A 26,950-nucleotide genomic window follows, 5' to 3' on the forward strand; every position below is an offset into this window, starting at 1 on the left:
ACTAGCATTCACCCTTCAGGCTGCGGCTCGGTGCATCCTGGAGGACAACCAGTGGCTGCTGGAAGTAATACCAAGCACTGGGTAGAAACGGTGGAAGATAGTGGCCTTCAAATGGGGGTGGTTGGAGAAAGCATCCTGTTTGCCTGCTAGATTTTCACTTACTGTAACTGCAGAAAAAATGTTCTTGCTGTTAGGGGAGTTCAGAACCAGGGGTCACAGTTTAAGAATAAAGGGTAAACTGAGATGAGGACAAACTTTCTTCACCCAGGGAGTTGTGAATCTGTGGAATTCTCTGCCACAGAAGGCAGCGGTAGCCAATTCACTGGATTTCAAGAGAGTTACATTTAGCTCTTGGGGCTCACAAAATCAAGGGATATGGGGAAAAAACAGGAAAGAGGTACTGATTTTGGATGAACAGCCATGATCATATTGAATGGCAGTGCTGGCTCGAAGGGCTGAATGGCCTATTCCTGCACCTATTTTCTATGTTTCTATGCTTGAGTATATGGCAATAAAACTCGGCCACTTGATTTTGAAGTATTCATGCATGGTGGAAGCATAATGTAGTCATAGAGTGATACAGTGTGAAAACAGGCCCTTCGGCGCAACTTGCCCACACCCGCCAACATGTCCCAGCTACACTACCTGCTTTTGGTCCATATCCGTCCAAACCTGTCCTATCCATGTATCAGTCGAACTGTTTCTTAAATGTTGGGATAGTCCCTGCCTCACCTACCTCCTCTGGCAGCTTGTTCCATACACCCACCACCCTTAAAAAGTTACCTCTTAAAAATACTTCAAACAAAAAAATTTGAAATCATAATGCACTAAAACATGATTTTAATACATTAAATTTCAAAAATTCCCTCCACACCCCCCTCCCACAACCTCCCCCCACTCAGTTGATCCACTCCCTCGCCGGGTATCCCGAAGGCGAGTGATCAGTGATCGCTCAGCCCCCCACTTTCAAAAATGCTCCGTGACCCCTGCTGGTTCAGACAGAGAACACTGCCAGATTTGAGCGGGGAACTGAGACCAGTTGTCTGTGCTGTCTGGATCCCAATGCTCAGTGATTCGTGTTTCAGAGTTGGCTAATGTTATTGATTTGTAATTTGAAGATTTGTAATTAGTTGACAAAACCTTAATTTATTAATCCAGAATATCCAGGGGGATGGGATAAGTGTAATCATAAAATGACATGCAAGGTGTCAGGCTGTCTGTCACAACATACAGCCCCGATAACCCAATATTTCCTTCAGTATTGGGAAGGTACCACAATTGTCACTTGCCACTCAACTATTATGTTTGTTTACCTCACTGAATATTTCTAACCCCCCCCCCCCCCCAAATTCCTTTGACAGGTTGAATAGAAATGTCCCCAATCTCGTTGTTTTATTAATTGAACACGTAGATGGAATCAGATGGAAACTGATTCAGATGCAATGTTTAAGAGCTTGTTCAAAGAAGGGGCATATTTTAAAGGAGTGACAGAGACACTTGCAGGGGAATGTGTGAGGAGGTTATTATTTGTCTTTAGTTTTAGCTTGAACCAGGGCATCTGCAGATTCAAAGTTTAATATAGTAATTGTGCTGATACTGATTCCAACCAACCACGTAATGAATATCATCCATTCCGGAGGTTTTATTTTTCTGATGCTATTTAAACTTCACTTGGATTTCAAGCACTTCAATGTAAAAGTAATTGGGAATGGGGTGCATTGGAATAAAACGTTGCCCCCGGTACATATTAACTGTAATATAGTAATGTATGCATGTTGGTAGGTGCAATCAAAACAAAGATCTTTTTATCATTGTTGTGTTATGAATACCATAGAAAATATTATGTACTCTCAAGATCACATTTAATAGAATTATATTGCTTAAATATATAGTTATTGGACTTTGCATTTCGGAAAAGTCCCAGCTGAGAGGAAGACAGCAAAATACTGAAAATATTGGGGGTGAAAATGACTTCAGGACAGTTTGTTAGGAAAAGGAAGGAAATGGTAACAGAATACTTATACAGCTGAGTGAGTATAATTTTATGGATGAGAAATTGTGTTCAACCAATTGATGACTTTGTTGACAAAGTAATTAGCATGTTAGATAACAAGGAAGCCAATGGATGTAGCAAATTTTGTTTTTCAAAATTTGGTCTGTGAAGTGCCCCATAAACGATTACCGCATTAGATAAGCACCTGTGGACTTGAACGTAATAGGTTAAGTCCAGGGGGTCAGATATGGGGCTTTATGTGTGGGCCAGATATATTGTCAGTGCAGAGGGGCTAGGAGCAAGGCCAAGTGTGCATCCAGAGTCAAGGTCTGGAATAGTACTAGGTGTGCAGTCAAAGCTGAGACAATGGGAGTGTTCAGCACTGGGAACCTAAGCAGGTAAGCAGCAACGATCAGGGCAGAGTAGGGGGCCAGGTGTAAGGCTGGACTCAGCGTCAGGAATGAGAGAAGGTATGCAACTGGAGTCAGGGTCAGTAGTAGTACCAGGTGTGCAGTGAGACTCGGGTTGGTCAACATGGGCCAAGTGTTTGATTATAATCTGATTTCCATACATGAATATACTAAGATCATTCACGTGCTGCACCTATTGATCAGAGCCTGTCTCTACTGTGGAATGTAATTATGAATGTAATTTAGCCTAACCTTATTCATAGCTAAACCAAATTAAAGCATAAATATTGCATTCAAGTGTAAGTTAAAAGACTCGCTACAGTATGCACCAGATTGCACAATTTCAAGCTGAAAAATGCGAAGATAGTGAAGATGGTTATCAAAAATCGCAGCAGGATCTAGATCAGTTGGGCAAGTGGGCTGAGGAATGGTTAATGGAGTTTAATACAGAGAAGTGTGAGGTGTTGCATTTTGAGACATCAAACCAGCACAGGACTTTCACAGTGGATGGTAGGACTCTGGGGAGGGTTGTGGAGCAGAGGAATATAGGAGTGCAGGTACATCGTTCCTTGAAAGTGGCATCATAAGTACATAGGGTGGTCAAGAAGGCTTTCAGTACATTGGCCTTCATCACTTGTACAAGACATTGGTGAATCCACATTTAGGGTATTATGTTTAGTTTCGGTCACCTGTTACAGGAAAGATGTTGTTAAGCTGGAAATGGTGCAGAGAAGATTTATGAGGATGTTGCCTGGACTCGAGGGCCTGAGCTCTCGGGTTGGTCAGGCTAGGACATTATTCCTTGGAACGCAGGAGGATGAGGCGTGATCTTATAGAGGTGTATAAGATCGTAAGAGGAATAAATAGGGTAAATGTCTTTTTCCCCATAGTTGGGGAATCAAGAACCAGAGGCGATAGGTTTAAGGTGATGGGGAAAGATTTAACAGACATCTTAGGGACAACTTTTTAACATATATGGTGGTGGGTGTATGGAACGAGCTGCCGGAGGAAGTTGTTGAGGCAGGCACTATCACAACTTTTAAGAAACATTTGAACAGATACATAGTTAGGATAGGTTTAGAGGGATATGAGCCAAACACAGGCAGATAGGACTAATATCATTACAGGGGTATGTGGGTCGGCGTGAGCAGATTGTGTCGAAGGGCCTGTTTTATCGCCGTATGACTATGATTCTGTGAAAAGGACGTACCTTTAAGGGCCTGTCCCACTTAATATAACCATATAACACTTGGCCGTCATTTGCGCCTCATTTACGCGTCATATGTAAAATAGGTCGACGCGTCGTTACACGCGACGTCACGCGCAAATCACGCGTCTTCATGCCGCCTGGTGCGCATGACGTCATTAGAACACCCTGCGGCGGCGGCGACGCATGGTTACGCACAGTGACGTAACCATGCATCACCACGCGATACACGTGAGACGTCGGGACACAGCGTGTGACGCCAATGCATCAGCGTGCGTACCCAATGCCTCAGCCTGCTTACACGATACGTCACGCGGGTGGCGCGCGAGGATTTCGTACAGGACGAAATCCTGGAGCGCCGCGCGATACCGCGCGCAAGTCCACACTCCTCCACGCCTCTCCATGCGCCTGTCCTGCGCTACCCACACGCTACACGTGCGTCACAACGTGACGACCTATTTTACATATGAGGCGCAAATGACGGCCAAGTGGGACAGGCCCTTTAGAATGGAAATGAGGAATTTGTTTAGCCTAAGGGTGGTGAATCTGTGGAATTCATTGCCACAGATGGCTGTGGAGGCCATATCATTGGGTATTTTTAAGTGGAGATTGATAGCTTGTTTATTAGTAAGGGCGTCAAAGGTTATGGGAGAAGGCAGGAGAATGGGGTTGAGAGAATAATAGATCAGCCATGATCGAATGGTGGAATAGACTCAATGGGCCGAATGGCCTACTTCTGTTCCTATATGGTCTTATCACAGCTACAGAAAATGTACAAATATGTAAGGGTCACAGCAAGGCTGGTTTGGATATCAGTCTTCTTTGCAAGGATAAGAGAAGCATGTTGAAAAGTCTGATAACATCTTCTTGAATCTGGTGGTACACAGTTTCAAGCTTTCATACCTTCTGGCCAATGGGAAAGTGGAGAAGAAAGAATGACCAGGTAGTGAGTGGTCCTCAATTATGTTGGCTGCCTTCCCAAGGCAGCGTGAAGTGTAGGAGTTGATTGTGGCGGGGGAGATTGGTTTGTGTAATGCACGGCATGATCTTCACAAGTTCTGCATTTTCTTGTGATCTTGGGCAGAGCAGATGTTGTACCAAGGCCTGATGCTCTTTGTGGTACATCTGTACAAATTACTAAGAATCATTGAGTTGATTTCTTTCGCTTTCAGAGGATGTTGGTGTGTGTTTGTTATCCAGGCCATGTTATTGGAGGAGGTTCTGACAGACAGGACTACATGCATGTGGAAAGGCAGAGATATTTGAGATTTCTGAAGCGGTGACCAAGAAGGCTGTTGGCAGTGGGGTAGCCGTTGTCTGCATGGACCAGCAAGGCCTTTGATAAGGTACGCCATGGTAGGCTGGTCTGGAAAGTTAGATTAGCTGGGATGCAGGACAAGCTATCCAACTGGATACAAAATTGGTTTGAAATGTAGAAAGCAGAGATTGATGGTAGAGGATTCTTTTTCAGACTGGAAGCATGGCGACAATGTTATAGCACAGGGACGGTGCTGGCTCCACTATTTCGCATTATTTATATCAATGGGATGTGAATGTAGGTGGTATAGTTAGTAAGTTTGTAGATGCCATTAAAATTGGTGGTATGCCTTCACTGGTCAGGGCATTGAGTGCCATCATCTTACAGTTGTACAAGATGTTGGTAAGACTGCATTTGGAGTACTGTGTACAGTTATGGCCAAAGATAGACATAAAATGCTGGAGTAACTCAGCTGGACCGGCAGCATCTCTGGGTGGGTGACGTTTCGGGTCAAGACCCTTCAGACTAAGCAGTCTTATTGGATTTATTACCAGGTTTATCCGAGGACATTGCGGGAAACTAGAGAGGAAATTGCAAGAGCCCTGAAATATACGAGTCATCCTTAAATATAGGAGAGGTGCCGGAAGACTGGAGGGTGGCAAATGTTGTGCCTCTTTCAAGAAGGGCTGCAGGGAAAATGCTGGGAACTATAGGCCGGTGAGCTTAACATCTGTCGTTGGTAAGTTACTGGAGAGTATTCTGAGTGAAAGGATATACAGGCATTTGGATGGGCAAGGGCTGATTAGGGACAGTCAGCATGGTTTTGTACGTGGGAGGTCGTGTCTCACAAATCTGATTTTTTTTGAAGACGTGATCAAACAGGTCGATGAGGGCAGAGCTGTAGATGTTGTGTACATGGACTACAGTAAAGCATTTGACAAGGTTCTGCATGGTAGGCTGCTGTGGAAGGTTAGATCGCATGGAATCCAAGGAGACATAGCCGAATGGATGGTAAGCAGAGGGTGATGGTGGAAGGTTGCTTCTCAGACTGGAGGCCTGTGACTAGTGGTGTGCCTCAGGGTTCGGTGCTGGGCCCGCTATTGTTTGTCAGCTACATCAATGATTTGGATAAGAACATACAGGGCAAGATTAGTTAGTTTCTGATGATACAAAAGTTAGTGGTTTTGCAGATAGTGAAGATGGTTGTGAACGATTGCAACAGGATCTGGACCGATTGGCCAGGTGGGTGGAGGAATGTTTGATGGAATTTAATACAGAGAAGAGTGAGGTGTTGCATTTTGGGATGTCGAACAAGGGCAGGACCTACACAGTAAATGGTAGGCCTCTATGTAGTGTTGTAGAGCAGAGGGATCTCGGAGAACATGGTTCCTTGAAGGTCGAGTCGCAGGAAGATAACGTGGTCAAAAAGGCTTTTGGCATTTTGGTCAGAGTATTGAGTATAGAAGTTGGGAGGTCATGTTGCAGTTGTATAAGATGTTGGTGAGACCGCATTTAGAATATTGTGTTCAGTTCTGGGCACCACGTTACAGGAAAGATGTTGTTGAGTTTGAAAGGGTTCAGAAAAGATTTACGAGGATGTTGCCAGGACTAGAGGGTGTGAGCTATAGGGAGAGGTTGAGTAGGCTAGGTCTCTATTCCATGGAGCGCAGGAGGATGAGGTGAGATCATATAGAGGTATACAAAATCATGAGAGGAATAGATCGGGTAGATGCACAGACTCTTTTGCCCACAGTAGGGGAATCGAGGACCAGAGGACATAGGTTCGAGGTGAAGGAGAAAAGATTTAAAAGGAATCCGAGGCGCAACTTTTTCACACAAAGGGTGGTGGGTGTATGGAACAAGCTGCCAGAGGAGGTAGTTGAGGCTGGGACTATCCCATTGTTTATGAAACAGTTAGACTGGTACGTGGATAGGACAGGTTTGGAGGGATATGGACCAAGCGCAGGCAAGTGGGACCAGGGTAGTTGGGACATTGTTGGCCGTTGTGGGCGAGTTGGGCCGAAGGGCCTGTTTCCACACTGCATCACTCAATGACTATTTACGAGGATGTTGCCAGGACTAGGAGGTCTGAGTTATGAGGAGAGGTTGAGTAGGCTGATCTTATAGAGGTGTATAAAATTAAGAGGAGAATAGATCGGGTAGATGCACAGAGCAGGTGAATCGAGGACCATAGGTTTAAGGTGAAGGGGAAAAGATTTAATAGAAATCTGAGGGGTAACTATTTCACACAAAGGGTGATGGGTGTATGGAACAAGCTGCCAGAGGATGTAGTTGATGCTGGGACCAGCCCTATATTTAAGAATCAGTTATACAGGTACATGGATAGTATAGGTTTTGGCAGGTGGGACTAGTGTAGCTGGGACATGTTGGTTAGTGTGGGCAAGTTGGGTTGAAGGGCCTGTTTGCACGCTGTATCACTCTATGACTGTATGACTATAACTCACCAGGTCAGGCAATATCTCTGGAGAAAATTATGGCAGCACGGTGGTGTGGGTGGCACGGTGGCACAGCGGTAGAGCTACTGCCTTACAGCGCCAGAGACCCGGGTTCAATCCTGACTATGTGTGTTTGTCTGTACGGACTTTGTACGTTCTCCCCGTGACCTGCGTGCGTTTTCTTCCGAGATCTTCAGTTTCCACCCACACTCCAAAGGCGTGCAAGTTTGTAGGTTAATTGGCTTTGTATAAATGTAAACTATCCCTAGTGTGTGTAGAATAGTTTTAATGTGTAGGGATCCATGGTCGGCATGGACTCGGTTGGCCGAATGACTTGTTTCCACACTGTATCTCTAAACTAAATTAAAATGAATCGGGTCAGGACCCTTCTTCAGACTATTTGTAGTGGGGGGGGGGGGGGGGTTACTGGAGGCGAGAAAAAAACGCCAGGACAAATCAGGACTGGCAACAGAATACCTCGGGCAAGGAGGTTCCCTGATAGTTTAGTTTAGTTTAATGTTACGTGTACCGCTGTATAGTGAAAATCTTTTGTTGCGTGCTATCCAGTCATTGGAAAGACAATACATGATCACAATCGAGCCGCCCACAGTGTACACAGGATAAAAGGAATGATGTGAATAACGTTTAGTGCAAGATAATGCCAGTAAAGTCCGATCAAAGATAGCCCGGGGGTCTCCAGTGAAGTAGTTCGTAGTTCAGGACTGCTCTCTAGTTGGTGCTAGGATGGTTCAGTGGCCTGATAACAGCTGGGAAGAAAGTCCCTGAATCTAGAGGGTGTGTTTTCACACTTTATACCTTTTGCCCGAGGGGATAAGAGGGAGTGGCCAGGTTGCAACTCGACCTTGATTATGCTGCTGAGCTTGCCGAGGCAGCGTGAAGTGTAAATGGAGTCAATAGAAGGTTGGTTTGTGTGAAGAAGGGTCTTGACCCGAAACGTCACCCATTCCTTCGCTCCATAGATGCTGCCTCACCCGCTGAGTTTCTCCAGCATTTTTGTCCACCTTTGGTTTGTGTGATGGTCTGGGCTGCATCCATAATTCGCTCCAAAACAAGCTGTGATGCATCCTGATAAAATGCTTTCTATGTCGCATTTGTAAAAGTTGGTGAGAGATTGTTGGTGATATGCCAAACTTCCTAAGCCTTCTTTCTTGGTCGTTTCTTCAATATGGGTGGTCCGGGAGAAGTTGTTGGTGATAGTTACTCCTAGGAATTTGAACTTTTCCTGAAGTCGATCACTATCTCCTATGTACCCCTGTTTTTATCCACATTCTAAAGACATGCAGGTTTGTATGTAATTGGCTTCTTTAAATTGCCCGTGCTGTGTCGGATGTGAACTGGAGTAACATGGGACTAGTGTATGGATCGGTGTGGACTCAGTGCCCTCATTGACCGCTGACCGTGGGTTGATCCGCGAGGCTTCACCGCCGCTGCCGCGAGGCTTAGTTCGCCATGCAGTTCCAATGCCGCCGCCGCCGCCGCCAAGGCTCCAACGCCACGGCCGAGGCCCCATCGCCACCATACGGCTCCATTGTTCCAGGCAGGCTTTGTCGCCCGGCTTCTCCGCGGCATCCCGGGGAGCGTCTGCCGCCATTCATGGGCAACTCCCCTATTCTGTAAAGATGACATTAAAGATAGAAAGGATGGTGACTCCGTAGGAAGGGTAACAAGTGGTGAACAGTAGAGGTGTTGCCTCACAGAGCCAGAGGCCCAAGTTCAATCCTGACCCACGTCAGGGTGTTGGCTGTGCGGAGTTTGTACATTATCCCTGTGACCACGTAGGTTTTCTCCGGGTGCTCCAATTACCTCCCATATTCCAAAGACATCCAGGTTTATAGGTTAATTGGCTTATGCCTATTGTGTAGGATATGAAAGTGGGATAACGTAGAACGAATGTGTGGGTGATACTTGGTCAGCATGGACTCAGTGGGCTGAAGGGCAGTGTGTTTCCAAGCTGTAACACTGAAGAACAATGACTGGTGGAAGGGTTTTGTGGACTCTTGGTATGGGGCCATGCGGTGAGTGTGCAATGGCTGTCAGGATAGAAGACAGTTATAATGATGAGTCATGCAAACAAAAACAAAGCATGGAGTTTGAAAGGATTATTCAAAGTGAAAAGGTTAAGGATATCAGCAGAAACAATGTCAGAACATGCACCAAAAGAAGCCATGCGGCAGCCTCTTGAGCCAATTCCCTGATTTAGTCAATGATTTAGCTGATCTCCTCCCTCAGTCTTGTTTCCCACCAATACCCATATTCGATGATTCCAAGGATGTTAAACGTATAGTGGTTGCAGTTTTCAATAACCTAGTCCTCTGGAATTTAAATATTCCTTACCCATTGAATGAGGCACGTGTCTTCATTTGAGTCCTAAACTAGTACATTTTTCTCCTCAGTTCTAGCCAGGGGAAATACCTCTCAGCACCAGTCTTCAACGGGATCCTCTCCTTCTAAACTCCAGCGAGTATGGGCCAATCTTATTCTACCTTTGTGGGGCAACTCAAGAGTGGGTATAGTAGTATACAATTAAGCTACTGGATTAGTAAATTTAATTTGAGAGGTGATTCAGTTTGAGGAGTTAAATAGCATAGGACATACAGCATGAATGGAATGGCCCATGCTCGATGGAGCATTGAGAAACTTGGTGTACAACACTGCTCAGTAAATGTGACAGTAAAGGTAGATAGGATGGTGAAGAAGGTATGGGGATGGATGCTGGCCTTCATTAGCTGAGCATAGAGTATACTTTTGTAGACACAGATGGAATACAGTTCCAATCATCACATGATACAAAGGACGTGAATGCACTTTTGAAAGTCTGGAATGCACTTTTGAGATTCACCAGCATTTTGCCTGGAATGAAATCTCGTGGTGACGATCAGTTGGAGAGGATGGATGGATAGTGAGAAACGTATCCCTTTCATGGAGATGACAAAGAATAGAAGCCATAGGTGAGGAAGTAAGTCTGTTAAAGAAGTAAGAGGAAATCATTAAAAAAAAAGAAAATGCACCCAGAATCTGGAGTGCACTGCTGAGAAGATGGTAGAGGCAGAGCCTCTGAACACTTAGAGCCTCGGCAATTTTGACTATGAAACTATCGCACTGTTGTACACCAAGAGTACTGTGCATAGAAACATAGAAAATAGGTGCAGGAGTAGGCCATTCGGCCCTTCGAGCCTGCACCACAATTCAATATGATCAAGGCTGATCATCCAACTCAGTATCCTGTACCTGCCTTCTCTCGATACCCCCTGATTCCTTTGAGCCACAAGGGCCACATCTAACTCCCTCTTAAATATAGCCAATGAACTGGCCTCAACTACCTTCTGTGGCAGAGAATTCTACAGATTCACCACTCTCTGTGTGAATTTTTTTTTTCTCATCTCGGTCCTAAAAGACTTCCCCCTTATCCTTAAACTGTGACCCCTTGTTCTGGATTTCCCAAACATCGGGAACAATCTTCCTGCATCTAGCCTGTCCAACCCCTTAAGAATTTTGTACGTTTCTATAAGATCCCCCCTCAAACTTCTAAATTCTAGCGAGTACAAGCCGTGTCTATCCAGTCTTTCTTCATATGAAAGTCCTGCCATCCCAGGAATCAGTATGGTGAACCTTCTCTGCACTCCCTCTATGGCAAGAATGTCTTTCCTCAGATTAGGAGACCAAAACTGTACACAATCTCCAGGTGTGGCTCACCAAGGCCCTGTACAACTGCAGTAGAACCTCCCTGCTCCTGTACTCAAATCCTTTTGCTATGAATGCTAACAAACCATTCACTTTCTTCACTGCCTGCTGCACCTGCATGCCTACTTTCAATGACTGGTGTACCATGACACCCAGGTCTCGTTGCATCTCGTACAAACTGTACTCCACTATCAACAGCTTTGAGATAAAATAGCCCAAAGCCCTTGTCATTGCAACCGGAGACTTCAACAAAGCTAACTTCAGGGCCATACTACCAAAGTATTAGTAGCATGTCTCTTGGCCCACCAGGGGCCAGAGCACCCTTGACCACTGCTACACATCAATAAAAAACACCTACTGCTCAGTCTCTCGACCACATTTGGGGAAATCTGATAATCTCGCTGTGCTTCTACTCCCTGCCTGCAAACAAAAACTGAAGCAGGAGGATCCGGTACAGAGAGTTGGGAAATGCTGGTCAACGGACACGGGTGACATCTTACGTAATTACTTTGAGTCAGTGGACTATTCCATATTCAGGGATTCTGCCGCTAACCTGAATGAGTACGCCACTGCTGTGACTGACTACATCAGCAAGCGCATGGAAGACCATGTGCTGACTAAGATAATCCCAGTATTCCCCAAACCGGAAACCATGGATGAACCAGCGAGGTACATTCACAGGTTAATGCTAGATCTACAGCATACAAGTTAAACAGCCACGAGCAGTACAAGAAAGCCCACTATGATCTCCGCAAAGCCACCAAGGATGTTAAGAGATAATACTGGGATAAACATCCCAGTATAATCATTCGAACTTGCAGAATGTGGCACGGGCTGAATCATATAACTGACTGCAAAATGAAATTAGGCAACATCACTGGTGATGGTGCGGCCCTACCTGATGAACTGAATGCTTTCTATGGTTGTTTTGAGCAGAAGGCCAACAGGGCGATGACACCCATCTCTTCAGTCTCGAGTGTGCCTCGTTCCAGGGTCACTGCTGCAGAGGTTAAATCGGCCTTCCTGAGGGTAAACCCGTGATAAGCAACTGGCCTGGATGCAATTGCGTGAACCAACTATCCAGAGTGTTCACGGACAATTTGTTTCTCCCGATTCCATTCTGCGGTACCCGCCAGCTTCAAGAAAGCCACCATCATCCCAGCATCGAAGAAAAGCAAAATCTCATGCCTTAATGACTACCGTCCAGTGGCCTTGACATCCACCATCATGAAATGTTTTGAGAGGCTAGTTATGGAATGCATTAAATCCAGTCTACCCAGCGGCCTTGACCCACTGCCATCACCTACCGCCACAACAGGTCCACAGATGATGCCAGAGAAGCTGGAGAAGAGAGACATCTACATCAGACTCGTATACATACACTACAGCCCTGCCTTTAACACCATTATCCCATCCAAGCTCATCAACAATCTCGCGGGACTTGGAATCAGCACTCATCTCTGCAACTGGATCCTCGACTTCCTGACCAAAAGAACCCAATCAGTGAGAATAGGGGACAAATCATCCTCTACGATAATCCTCAACACTGGTGCTCCACAAGGATGCGTTCTCAGCCCCCTTCTTTACTCCATGTACAAATCCCATTAAATGTACAAATTTGTAGATGACACCGCCATTGTGGGCTGGATATCAACTAATGATGAGACAGAGTACAGGAAGGAGATTGAGAACCTCATGTCCTGTTTTCTCACAACTTCAGCAAGACTTCAGGAAGTGAAGTGGTCCACATACCCCAGTCTGCATTGACGGTGCCAAAGTAGAGATGGTTGAAAGCTTCAAATTCCTGGGGGTCATTATCACCAACAACTTGTCCTAAACCACCCCTATGGAAGCAATGGCCAAGAAAGCACACCAATGCGTCTACTTCCTTCGAAGCCTTAGGAAGTTTGTCATGTCCTCAACAACTCTCACCTTCTATAGATGCATCGCATAAAGCATTTTATCAGGATGCATCTCAGCATGGTTTGGGAACAGCTACATCCAAGACCACAAGAAATTACAGAGGATAGTGGATGCCACTCAGACCATCACACAAACCAACCCCCCCCTTCCATTGGCTCCATCGACACTTCAGGCTGGCTTGGCAAGGCCAGCAGCATAATCAAGGATCCGTCGCAATCCGGCCACTCCCTCTTCGCTCCTCTTCTATGGGGCAACTATCTACCTATCTACTATCTACCTCATTGGAGACCCACAGACTGACTTTGATCGGACTACTGGCTTTATCTTGCACTAAACGTTATTTAAGTTATTCCCTTTGTCACGTATCTGTACACTGTGGATGGCCCGATTGTAATCATGTGTAGACATTCCGCCGACTGGTTAGCACGCAACAAAAACTGCGGTACACATGACAATGAACTAAACTCAAGTGTGTATTTAAGGAATGGCAATCAAAGCTACACACAATATTCAGGTGTGTCCTTGTGAAAGTCCAGCAGAACTATAGCAAAATTCTTGTGTAGGAAGGAACTGCAGATGCTGGTTTACACCGAAGATAGACACAAAATGCTGGAGTAACTCAGTGGGAGTAAAGGGCCTGTCCCACATGGGCGTCATTTGCGGGTCATTTACGCGACAGGCCGGTAGTGACTGACGAGCGACAGTCACGCGAAAATCGTCTAGCAGTACGACAGTCGCGCGCCAAATGCTCTTGAGGGACCTGCATCTTTTGGGAGCCATTTGCGATGTCGTTCGTACTTATTCCGATCTCCTTGGCAAGGATTTTCCCAGTGAAAATCAAAGATACTATGGTGAAGATTTTCAAAAACTCACGCGCGCTTTATACCCGGTGGTCACGTGGTGTGGCGCTCCAATAACGTGCAATTGGCGCGCCCGACAGCGTAGGGGCGGCGCATGGTTACGGACGTTGACGCACGGTGACGCATAATAAATTAGCTTAGGCAATGTTCGTGCGTCACCGTGTGTATCCATGCGTCACCACGTGCTACTCGTACGCAGTCAGTACGTCAGCGTATGCCATCAGTACGTCAGCGTGCGCAAGGGATATGTCACGCAGGTGGCGCGCAAGGATTTTGAGCACTGCCTCGTCACACGCCATGCGCGCATCACGACAATCCAACCAATTTTTAGGATGTCACGTAAATGAGGCGCAAATGTCGCCCAAGTGGGACAGGCCCTTTACCCTTCTTCAGGCTGAGAGTCAGGGGAGAGGCAAACAAGCAAGATTCCTGTCCTGCTATTGTCCTTGCTATAATGAATACTGCATGCTGAATCTGCACTTCCTGTGCAAGCACACTCTGTACATTAACATTTCCTATTTCCAGTCATGGAGTCACACAGCACAGAATCAGGCCTTTGGCCCAACTTACCCATGCCGACCCAGATACCCAATCTACACTCGGCCCACTCTATCCATCCACCTGATCTATTGAATCTCATGATTTTACACATGATTTTAATATCATGATTTTAAGATCACCCCTCAGCCTCCTGCGCTCTAAGCAAGATAGTCCTAGCCGGCCAAGCCTCTCCCTATTGCTCAGGTCCTCAAGTCCTGGCAAACGGCCTGGTGAGTCTGCTCTGCACTCTTTCCATCTTAACATCCTCCCTACAGCAATAAAGGACAGCTTCCTGTGGCATAGCTCTCTTACCGTTCTGTCTGAAGAGATAATAACACACTCCCTGACATTGTTTACATTCCCATCATGATATACACTCATCCCATAAACATTCTGCATCCTTTTGCAAGCTATTTGCCTCCGCCTCACACTTATCTATCATGTACTTTCATCCAGTAATTAATTCAGATTTTAAATAGAGGACATGGTACAGTTCCCATTGGTACCTTTTTGTCCTTTAATCTTATTTATGCTGAAATGTTCAACAACTGAAAGTAGCAAGAGAAGAGTGGAACTTCTATAAGGCCATACACTGAAACAAGGGCAGTTTTGGTTTCGTAACTGAAAGCATTTAGCATCCCAGAGCAACTTCAAAACCATGGCCAACAAAGAACACCAATGACTACTGCCTTAGAAGGCTTAGGAAGTTTGGCATGTCCCGTACACCCCTTGCGAACTTCTACACATGTGCTGTAGAAAGCATTTTATCAGGATGCATGTTTTGGGATCAGCTCCACCCAGGACCGCCAGAAATTGCAGTAAGTTGTGGGCATAGCCCAGACCATCACGTAAACCAACCTCCCTTCCATTGACTCCATCTGCACTTCATGTTCCCTCGACAAGGCCACCAGCATAATCAAGGACCAGTCTCACCCCAGTCACTCCCTCTGCTCCCCTCTCCCATCAGGCAAAAGGTACAGAAATTTGAAAACACATATCTCCATATTCAGGGGCAGTTTCTTCCCAGCTGTTATTAGGCAACTTAACGATCCTGTCATCAGATAGAGTGCGGTCCTGATCTCCCATCTACCTCACTAGAGACCTCTAAACTATCTTTAGTCAGACTTTATCTTGCACTAAATGTGTATCCTTTATCCTGTATCTGTGCACTGTGTTGATTGTATTCATGTATAGTCTTTTCTTTGACTGGATAGCACCCAAACAAAAGCTTTTCACTGTATCTCAGTACATATGAGAAACAGTGGAAAAAATAGTTTTGCATTCCATCCAATCAATTATACCAGACGCAAGAAATTACAGATTCTGAAGAAGGGTCCCGACTCAAAAAGCTGCTTATCCATGTCCTCTACAGATGCTGCCTGACCTGCTGAGTTACTCCAGCTCTTTGTGATTTGCCCAAATTAAGCTATACATGAGTACAATCAAGCCATACACAAGGACAACAGGTAGTGAAGAGAGAAACATAGCCAGACTGCAGACTGTCATGATACAGTATTATAGAGTTACTGTTCCAGAGAAAGTGCAGATTAAAAAAATTGCAAGGGCCACAATGAGGTTGGTTGGGAGATTGGAGACTGCCCTATTAGCTTGTGTGAAGTTCATTCAGTAGTTTGATAGCAACAGAGAATTTTACATACCTATCAAGTCTCCCCTCAACACCCGGCATTCCAGAGAAAACAATCCAAGTCTATCTAACCTCTGCGTGTAGCTGAAAATCCTCTAACGCCGAACCTCCTTTACACCCTCTCCAAAGCGCTTGCACCTTTCCAGAACTGCACACAATATTCCAAATGTGGCCTAAGCAAAGTTCTACCGAGCTGTATCGTCACTTCCTGACTCAATGCTGTTTGTGATACACAGTGACCTCCATAATGTTTGGGACAAAGACCCATAATTTATTTATTTGTCTCCGTCCTCCACAATTTGAGATTTTAATAGAAAATATCACATGTGGTTAAAGCGTGCACATTGTCAGATTTTAATAAAGGTACAGAGGCAAATAAATAAAGGAAGGTACACAAAAATGCTGGAGAAACTCAGCGGGTGCAGCAGCATCTATGGAGCAAAGGAAATAGGCAACGTTTCGGCCCGAATGATGTGCAGAGGGATCTTGAAGTACAAATTTACACCTCACTGAAAGTGGCAGCACAAGTAGTACGGGTGGTAAAGGAGGCACATGGTATACATGCCCTCATTGTGGGGGCATTGAATATAAGAGTCAGGAAGTCATGATGCAGCTTTATAAGACTTTGGTTAGGCTGCATTTGAAGTATTGTGTGCAGTTTTGCTCTGGTTTCCCTGGAGCCACTAGTGGACATAGCTGTAAGGTGAGAGGGGGAAAGTTTCATGAAGATGTGTGGGGCAAATGTTTTTACACAGAGGGTGAAGGGTGCTTGGAACGCATTGCCAGGAGTGGTGGTGGTGGAGGCAGATATGATAGTGGCATTTGAGAGGCTTTCAGATAGAAGTGCAGGGAATAGAGGGACATGGATCATGTACAGGCAGATGAGTTCAGTTCAGCTAGGCATCATGTTTGGCACAAACACTGTGGGCTGAAGGGCTTATCCTGTGCTGTACTGTTCTATGTTCTTTTCAGCCATGTTCAGCCATGATCATATTGAATGGCGATGCAGGCTTGAATGGCCGATTGGCCTACTCCTGCACCTATTTTCTATGTTTCTATGTTTTATCAAACCATGTGATACTAGGTCACCTGAGGAGATTTAATCTAACAAATGGTCATAAAAGATTTCTCAGGCATCTCTAAGGTGGGAAAGATAGATTCTGAGACATTAAAGATGACAGTCCAGAGTATGTTGCTATTATTGATGAAGCAATAAAAAACTTGATTTTGGAAGAGGTCAGAATCGGACGTATGTAGAGATGTTTGGCTGGAGATGATTAAGGGAGAGAGGAAAGGGAAAAGCCATTGAGAGACATGAAATGGAGGCATCACTGGATCATGAATCAACACAATTCAGATTCCCTGCACCACGAACAGTTGAGTGGTACTCATCCACTTTGCTCCATTGTCACAGTCACTAGAAACCATTGCTCGTTTGTACATGTGCAGGAGACGGGTTTCTGGTATAACAAGGCTTTCCCAAACGTTTCTTTGATCCTAGATTGTAGAGGAGTTATGGGAGGAAGAATTTATCGAGCGCTGTTTTCAGGAAATGCTGGAGGAAGAAGAGGAGCATGAATGGTTTATTCCAGCAAGGGATCTTCCCCAGACCATTGGACAGATCCAGGATCAACTCAGTGGGCTCATGATCAACAGCAGCGGATCACTGGAGAACATCGTGGTAAGGACAAGCTCATATCTGAAAGAGAACATGGTGCAGGGCAAACATGGATGACACAGTGTTGTGTGGCTGCTTTATAGGAGAAAGTAATGTCATTTATTTGTTTTAGATAACCTTTACAAAATGGAAGAGGGATCTGTTCCTTTCTGTATGTTGACATTTCTCTGTCACACGCTCCCCTTTTCTGGCTATGTTGTCCTTGCTCTCACTGGCTCTTGGCTCCTTTTGCCTCTCTCTCTCTCTCTCTCTCTCTCTCTCTCTCTCTCTCTCTCTCTCTCTCACTCTCCCCCCCTCTCTCTCTCTCCCCTCATTTCTGGGATGATTTTTGTGGATCTCCAATGGACCCTCTCGAACGCCTGATTTGCAAATTATCTTTTTGAAAACTACCACTCCCAAGTCCCTTTGGACCAATTTCTGAACTCCCCCCATTTAGAAAATATTCTACACCTTTATCCATACTACTAAAATGCATGACTGCACTTTGCTATGCTATTTTCCATCTGGCTCTTTGCCCACTCTCCCAACCTGTCCAAGTCCTTTTGCAGAGTCCGTGCTTTCTCCACACTACCTGCCCCTCCACCTATCTTCGTATCATCTTACTGCCATGACATTCTCCTGAACTGATGAAGCAACAATAAAGCAGGTTAATTGACTTCTGTAAATTTCCCCTGGTGTGTAGGATGCAAAACTGGGATAACATAGAAATAGTGTACGAGTGATCATTGTGCAGTTTGGGGTCGGTGGGCCGAAGGGCTTGTTTCCACGCTGTATCTCTAAAACCTCCTTTTTTCCCACATCTCTATATCTCATGTAGCACCTGTATCCTAGAACATTATGCTGTCATTCCTGTTCCTCTCTTACCCAGGTTTCCATAATGGCTACAAAATCCCAGTCACACGGACCTATCAATACCCTGATTTATCCATCGTGCATGTTAGGACTCTCGAATTGAAATAAATGCAATTCAATCCAACAGTCCTTCCTCGCTCCCTGTTGTGCTCTTGCCTATTCTATCCACTAAACTTTCTTTCATCACTTTCCATACTGACTATCAGCCTCTCACCTTCCTCAGTCTTACATCCCCCCCCCCCCCCCCCCCACCCATGTAACACTGGCGAACCCGCCTGCCTGAATATTGGTTCCCCTCCAGTTTAGGTGCAACCCGTCCCTCTTGTACAGGTCACCTCTGCCTCAGTAGAGATCGCAATTGTCCAAACATCTGAATCACTGCTCCCTGCACCAACATCTCAGCCACACTTTCATCTGCCCTATCAACATTATCCAATAGCACCAAGGATAATCTCAAGACATTTTATATAAATAAAGGACGAAAAGAGAACCAGAGTGAGTGGGTTTCACAGGAGACGGGCAAGGTCCTCAATGACGATCCTCCATCCTCCTGACTCAACCGTGGAGAAAGACAGGAGGATGGAGGAACTTGGGGCAGTTATTGGAAATGTCTTGAGAGCCGTCTGTATTCAGTCGAGGAGGTGCTGAAGGTCCTGATGCGCATGAAGATAGATAAATCTCCCGGATCTGATCAGATACATCTTGCGACATTGTAGGAAGCAAGAGAGGAAATTGCGGGAGCCCTGGCCGAGATTTAATAATAATAATAATAATAATAATATCTTTTATTGTCATTGCACGTCAGTGCAACGAGATTTAGTGTGCAGCTCCACTGATGTACAAGAAAGGTAAATAAATACAATACATTTATGAGTCGTCATTAGGTGCCGGATGACTGGAGGGTGGCAAATATTAACGAAGGGCTGCAGGGAAAATACTGGGAACTATAGGCTAGTGAGCTTAACATCTGTAATTGGAAAGTTACTAGAGAGTATTCTGAGCGATAGGATATACAGATGAAGAAGGGTCGCCTTTTCCTTCTCTCCATAGATGCTGCCTCACCCGCTGAGTTTCTCCAGCATTTTTGTCTACCAGGCATTTAGATAAATAAGGACTGATGAAGGATAGTCACAGACCGCCAGGGTGGTTTTGTATGTGGGAGATCGTGTCATATATCTGATTGAACTTTTTAATGATGTGATCAAAAAGGTTGATGAAGGCAGAGCTGTAGACATATATATTGATTTCAGTAAGGCATTTGACAAGGTTCGGCATGGTAGGCTGCTCTGGAAGGTTGGATCGTATGGGATCCAAGGAGAGATAGCTGAACGGATAGGAAATTGACTTCATGGAAGGACGCAGAGGGTGATGGTGGAATGTCGCTTTTCGGACTGGCGGCCTGTGACTAGCGGTGTTTGGTTCTGGGCCTATTGCTGTTTGTCATCTATATCAATGATTTGGATGAGAATGCACATGGCATGTTTAGTCAGTTTGCAGATGACACAAATGTTTGTGATATTGCAGATAGTGAAGAAGGCTGTCAAAAATTGCAACAGGATCTTGATCAGGTGGGTTGAGGAACGGTGGATGGAATTTAATACTGAGGAATGTGAGAAGCTGCATTTTGGGAAGACTAACTTGGGAAGGACCTAGTAAATGGTAGAGCTCTGGGAAGTGTTGTAGAGCAGAGGGATCTAGGAGTGCAGGTGCATGGTGCATTACAGGTAGATAGGGTGGTCATAAAGGCTTTTGGCACATCAGTCTTTCCTACTCCACCCCTCTCCACTTTCCCTCCGCAATTCCCTGGTTAACTCATCCCTTCCCACCCAAACTACCCTCTCCCCATTTACCTTCCCCTGCAACCGCAGAAGATGCAACACCTGTCCGTTTTCCTCCTCACTCAACTCTGTCCAGGGACCCCGACAGGTGAGGCAGAGGTTCTCTTGGACCTCCTCCAACCTCATCTACTGTATCCGCTGTTCTAGGTGTGGACTCTTATATATCAGTGAGACAAAACACAGACTGTGCGATCATTTCGCTGAACACCTTTGGCCGATGCGATCTCCCGATTGCCAAACATTTTAACTCCCCTTCCCATTTCCACACTGACCTTTCTGTCCTGGGCCTCCTCCACCGTGAGTGAGGCCACGTGCAAACCAACTCATATTTCACTTGGGCAGGTTACAACCTAGTGGTATGAATATTGATATCTCTAATTTCAAGTAACCTTGCATTTCTTCTCCATCCCTCTCCCATCCGAGTCATCCTATCAGTTCCACTATCCACATCCCTTCGTTATCACCTCTTCCACAGCCAGCAATGGACCATTGTGGGCTCCACCTTTCCTGGGTCAGCAGTGCTTGCTCTGATTTGTTCTGTGCCTTTTTATACCTCTAGTTTCCCTCTCCCCTGACTGAAGAAGGGTCTCGACGCGAAACGTCACCTATTCCTTTTCTCCAGAGATGCTGCCGAGCTGCTGAATTACTCCAGCATTTTGTGCCATCTTTTGAGTATAGATGTTGGGAGGGCCTGAGCTATAAGGAGAGGTTGAGCAGGCTAGGACTCTATTCCTTGGAGCGCAGCAGGACGAGGGGTGATCTTATCGAGGTGTACAAAATCATGAGAGGAATAGATTGGGTAGGCGCACAGAGTCTCTTGGCCTGAGTTGGGGAATCGAGAACCAGAGGACATTGGTTTAAGGTGCGGGAGGAAAGATTTAGTAGGAACTTGAGGGGTAGCTTGTTCACACAAAGGGTGGTGGGTGTATGGAAGAGCTGCTGGAGGAGGTAGTTGAGGCAGGCACTATCCCATTTAGACAGGTACATGGATAGACAGGTTTAGAGGCAGGTGCCACTATCATTGATAGGATATGTTGGTCGGTGTGGAAAAGTTGGGCCGAAGGGCCTGTTTCCACGTTGTATCACTCTATGATGCTATCTTCCTGTTCCTACCCTCATTGGCAGGTGGCACTGGGAGTAATCCAGAGATTACTACCCAGCAGGTCCTGCTTTTTAACCTTTTTGTCTCATTCCCTATATTCACCCCTATTCCTACCCATGTCATTTGTGCCAACGTGCACAACGACTAATGGCTGCTCACCCTCCTACTGAGAATGTCATGCAGCTGCTCCGAGACATCCTGGACCCTAGCACCAGGGAAGCAACACACAATCCTGCCACAGAATCTCCTATCTGCTCCCCTAACAATAGAGACACCTACCACTATGGCTCTCCCTGATATTACCCTTTGTTGCTGTGCCTCATAACCAGGCTCAGTGTCACTGCCCTACTGCTGTTCACCCCTTATAGATCATCCCCCCAACAGAATCCAAAAGGGTATGTCTGTATTGAAGAGAAATGGTCTCCTGCACTCTCTGCCTGCTCCCTTACCTCATGGTCACCTACCTACTCTCTTCCTGTACCTTAGGCGTGAGCACTTTTCTATAACCCCTCTCTATGAATCCAACTGCAGTTCCCTATCGTGGTCTGTAAGGAGCTGCACCTTGACACAATACCGACGGGTGTAGTCATCAAGGACACCAGCAGTTTCCTGACTTACCACATCCTGCAGGAGGAACATGGCACCATTCTACCTGCCACCACTACTGAAAACTACCACCACCAAAGGAAAAAATAGCACAATAATCACACACAACAATGTGGAACAGCAGCACAGCAGTAGAGCTGCTGCCTTACAGGGTTAGAGGCCCCGGGTTTGATCCTGACTACAGGTGCTGTCTGTACAGAGTTTGCACGTTCTCCCCGTGACCATGTGGGTGTCCTCTGCGTGTTCCAATTTCCTCCCACATTCCAAAGACATGCAGGTTTGGTCTGAAGAAGGGTTTCGGCCCGAAACGTTGCCCATTTCCTTCGCTCCATAGATGCTGCTGCACCCGCTGAGTTTCCCCATTGTTTGTAGTTTAATTGGCTTCTGTAAAATTGTCCCTAGTGTGTAGGATAAAACTAGTGTATAGGTGATTGCTGGTCGGAACGGACTCGGTGGGCCGAAGGGCCTTTATTGACACTGTATCTCTAAACTAAACTAAACAGCAGACTTCTTGTCCTCCTCTTTGCCGAAACCTCTTGAGCGAAAGCATCACACTTACCCTCAATGTAGCACTTCACCGCAACACAGCCTGTCTCCCAACATGGCCGCTCCCATTAGCCCCCTCCGCTACAACTTGTCTTTTTATTAGCTGCTCAGTTAGCCAAGTTTGATTACTTGACCAATCCAGCAGCTACATCTTAAACTTTCCTGCTGCTGCTACACTGGAATAGACTCTCTACTAATCCAATGCCTTTTAATCCAACTACGGTAGTGGTTCATGTTAGTTTTTCAGATTGGAAGCCTGTGACTAGTGGTGTGCATCAGGGATTGCTACTGGCCCTTGCTGCTTGTCATCTATATGGATGATTTGGATGAGCATGTACAAGGCATGATGAATACGTTTGCAGATGACACTGAAGTAAGTGCTATCATAGACAGTGAAAATGGTTGACAGAAAACACTCAGAGATCTTGATCAGCTGTGCAAGTGGGCAGGGGAATGACCAATTGAGTATAATTAAGATAAGTGTGGGCTGTTGTATTTTGGCATGCTAAACCAGGGATGAATGTTGACAATGAACAGAACTGTCCACAAGAGTATTGTAGAGCAGAGGGATCGGCAGTTATTTATACAGAGCTCCTGGAAAGTAGGATCAAAGGTAGAAAGCGTGGTGAAGAAGGCTTTTGGTATGTTGGCCTTCATCAGTCAGAATTGAGCATGGAAGTTGGGTCATTATGTTACATTCATATAAATGTTGGTGAGGCTGCACCTGGAGCATTAAAGTATTGTGATCAGCTTTGATCTGTTATAGAAAGCTTACCATTACGCTGGAAAATGGAGATTACGAGGAATGTCACGACAATGGCATGAGCTTTGAGGAGAAGTTGGATAGGCTAGGAGTTACTCCTTAGAATGCAGGAGGCTGAGGAGTGATCACATTACAGTGTATACAATCATGAGGGGAATAGATAAGGTGAATGCAGAGTATCTTTCTCAGGGTAAGGGAATCAAGAACTAGAAGACATAGGGTTAAGATGAGAGGAGAAGTCCTAATAGGAACCTGAGGGAGAAATGGTGGGCATATGGAATGAACTGCCAGAGGAAGTAATTGAGGTAGATAGAATAACAACATTTAAAATACATTTGGACAAGTACATGGATAGGAAAATATTTAGAAGGACATAGGTCAAATAGGCAAATGTGAGAGGCTTAGATGGAGCATCTTGGTTGGCATTGGACGAGGTGCGCCTGTTTCCATGCTGTTGGACTTTGACTCCATTTACCCCTCGTATCCTGATAACTTTCACATCTCAATCACTCCCTGATCTATTCCTACAATGATGTCTTTGCTGCTGCCTCTCTATGTGTCATTTGACACACTCTTTCCTTCACTCTGACCCTTTATCCCTCTCTCTTTCCTGCCTGTAAATTCCTTTTGCTTTTACTCTACCACTGTTGACCCACCCCTCCCCTCTTGGACACGAAGGAGAGTACACTATAACAGATAATGCCAGCCAGCATCTTGCAGAAAGGGATAGTGCATATATACAGTGCCCTCCATGATGTTTGGGACAAAGACCCATCATCTACTTATTTGCCTCTGTAATCCACAATTTGAGATTTGGAATAGAAAAAAATCACATGTGGTTAAAGTGCACCTTGTCAGATTTTAATAAAGGCCATTTTTATACATTTTGGTTTCTCATTACAACAGTGTTTACACATAGCCCCCCCCCCCCCCACCCCCATTTCAGGGCACCATAATGTTTGGGACACAGCAATGTCATGTTTAGTATTTTGTTGCATATCCTTTGCATGCAATGACTGCTTGAAGTCTGCGATTCATGGAAATGGGTGCCTGGTCTGTATTGCAGCCATCTTTAGCTTATGCTTGTTTTGGGGGCTAGTCCCCTTCAGTTTTCTCTCCAGCATATAAAAGGCATGCTCAATTGGGTTCAGATCGGGTGATTGACGCCCACTCAAGAATTGACAATTTTTTTAGCTTTGAAATACTCCTTTGTTGCTTCAGCAGTATGTTTGGGATCATTGTCTTGCTGTAGAATGAACCACCGGTCAATGAGTTTTGAGGCATTTGTTTGAACTTGAGCAGATAGGATGTGTCTAAACACTTCAGAATTCATTATGCCACTGCCATCAGCAGTTGTATCATCAATGAAGATAAGTGAGCCAGTACCTTCAGCAGCCTACATGCCCAGGCCATAACACCCCCACCACCGTGTTTCACAGATGAGGTGGTATGCTTTGGATCTTGGGCAGTTCCTTCTCTCCTCCATACTTTGCTCTTGCCATCACTCTGATATAAGTTAATCTTCGTCTCATCTGTCCACAAGACCCTTTTCCAGAACTGTGGTTGCTCTTTTAAGTACTTCTTGCAAACTAATCTGGCCATCCTATTTTTGCAGCTAACCAGTGGTTTGCATCTGGCAGTGTAGCCTCTGTATTTCTGTTCATGAATTCTTCAGTGGTCGAAAAGTGGTCATTGACAAATCCACACCTGATTCCTGAAGAATGTTTCTGATCTGTCGGAGACGTGTTTGGGGTTTTTCTTTATTATAGAGATAATTCTTCTATCATCAGCTGTGGAGGTCTTCCTTGGCCTGCCAGTCCCTTTGCGATTAGTAAGCTCACCAGTGCCCTCTTTCTTCTTAATGATGTTCCAAACAGTTGATTTTGTAAGCCTAAGGTTTGGCTGATATCTCTAATAGTGTTATTCTTGTTTCTCAATCTCATAATGACTTCGTTGACTTTCATTGGCACAACTTTGGTCCTCATGTTGATAAACAGCAATAGAAGTTTCCAAAGGTGATGGAAAGACTGGAGGAAATACTAGGTGCTGAGAGCTCTCTTATACCTGCATTAAGGAGGCAATTAAACACACCTGAGCAATTACAAACACCTGTGAAGCCATGTGTCCCAAACATTATGGTGCTCTGAAATGGGGGGATTAGGTATAAATACAGCTGTAATTTCTACATGGTGAAACCAAAATGTAGAAAAATGGCATTTAATAAAATCTGATAATGTGCACTTTAACCACATGTGATATTACTTATCTCAAATTGTGGAGTACAGATGCAAATGAATAAATGATGGATCTTCATTCGAATTAAGGTATGCCAATTAATGGCACAAACTGAATTAAATAGGTTTAAGTGTATTAGCCATTACAGAATAGTTGCAAAATGACCAAGATTGGAAATTAAGTAAAACAGAATATTTAAATTTTGGAGGAAATACAAAAAAACATAAAAGGAGGAGTGGTAGCCTGATATAAAAATGTACAGTTGAGCAGGTGAATCTCAGCTCAGGAAATCAAATAGTGAAATCAGTTTGAGTAGGTGTTTATTCTGACTCTGTTTTCTATCTGTTGACCAATCACCAGTGCCACTAGTATATTACATAAAAACCGTGTACACTAATTTTGTGAGAGTGGGAGATGACTGAAGGTCTCTAAAAGAATGATGGCAATGCAGGACACAGTATAAATTGAGAAAGTATTGGTGTCTGTAAAAGGGTGATACATTGACCAATTTACACATTGACGAGACGAACCAATTGATCAGTAGTAGTAGCAGGTGAATTCAAGGAGTTTGTAAGAGATTATTTTATGAATCAAGCTACCAAAGAGCCAGGAAACTGGTTAATTTTAGAAGAAATACAAGGAACTGCAGATGCTGGTACATACAAAAAAGATACAAAGTGTTGGAGTAACTATCTAGTTTTGTGTAATGGGAGATCGTGATCAGTTAATTAAGAGGAGTATCAGGGGATTGATCACAACATGATAACATGTTGTATGAATTTGAAACCAGGATTTAAAATAATGAACTGGGAAGGTATGAGCATAGAACGTTATTGTAAATTGGGAAATACACTGAGGGCTCTGCAACAAAATAGTGGCTAGCCTTTAAAGAGATAATGCCGTTTATAAGTTATACACATCCCTTTAAGGCAACAAATATGAACAGGACATGTGATGCAGCTGTCTACCAAAATAAGTTTTAAAAAAAATAAGGGAAATAAAGGAAATTAATTCAAATTTCCAGGCCCTTGTTCCCTCATCTTTACTATGGATGTTCAGTCACGACACCTATATCCCCCACCGGGAGGACCTTAAAGCCCTCTGTTTCATCCTCGACTGCAGAACCAGCCAATTTCCCTCTACTAACACTCTCCTCCACCTAGCAGAGCTGGTCTTCACTCTTGGCACCTTCTCCTTCAATGTTTTCCACTTCCTCAAAATCAAAGGCGTAGCCATGGGCACTCGCACAGACCCCAGCTATGCCCGCCTCTTTGTAGGGTACATCGAACAATCCCTGTTCCTGGCGTACACTGGCCTTATCCCCCGAACCCTTTCT

General features: G+C 45.0%; 1 protein-coding gene across 3 annotated transcripts in view; it reads left to right on the plus strand.

Annotated features, from left to right (window-relative positions):
* Nucleotides 1–26,950, plus strand: part of paip2 (poly(A) binding protein interacting protein 2) — a 63,753-nt gene that overhangs the window by 19,140 nt on the left and 17,663 nt on the right. For all 3 annotated transcript variants that reach the window (XM_033030020.1, XM_033030021.1, XM_033030022.1), the window contains exon 3: nucleotides 17,496–17,675. In XM_033030020.1, coding sequence (XP_032885911.1) covers nucleotides 17,496–17,675 — 180 coding nt within the window. The remainder of the gene's footprint in view (nucleotides 1–17,495; nucleotides 17,676–26,950) is intronic.

Source organism: Amblyraja radiata, chromosome 11, assembly GCF_010909765.2.
Source record: "Amblyraja radiata isolate CabotCenter1 chromosome 11, sAmbRad1.1.pri, whole genome shotgun sequence".
Taxonomy (NCBI): Eukaryota; Metazoa; Chordata; class Chondrichthyes; order Rajiformes; family Rajidae; genus Amblyraja; species Amblyraja radiata.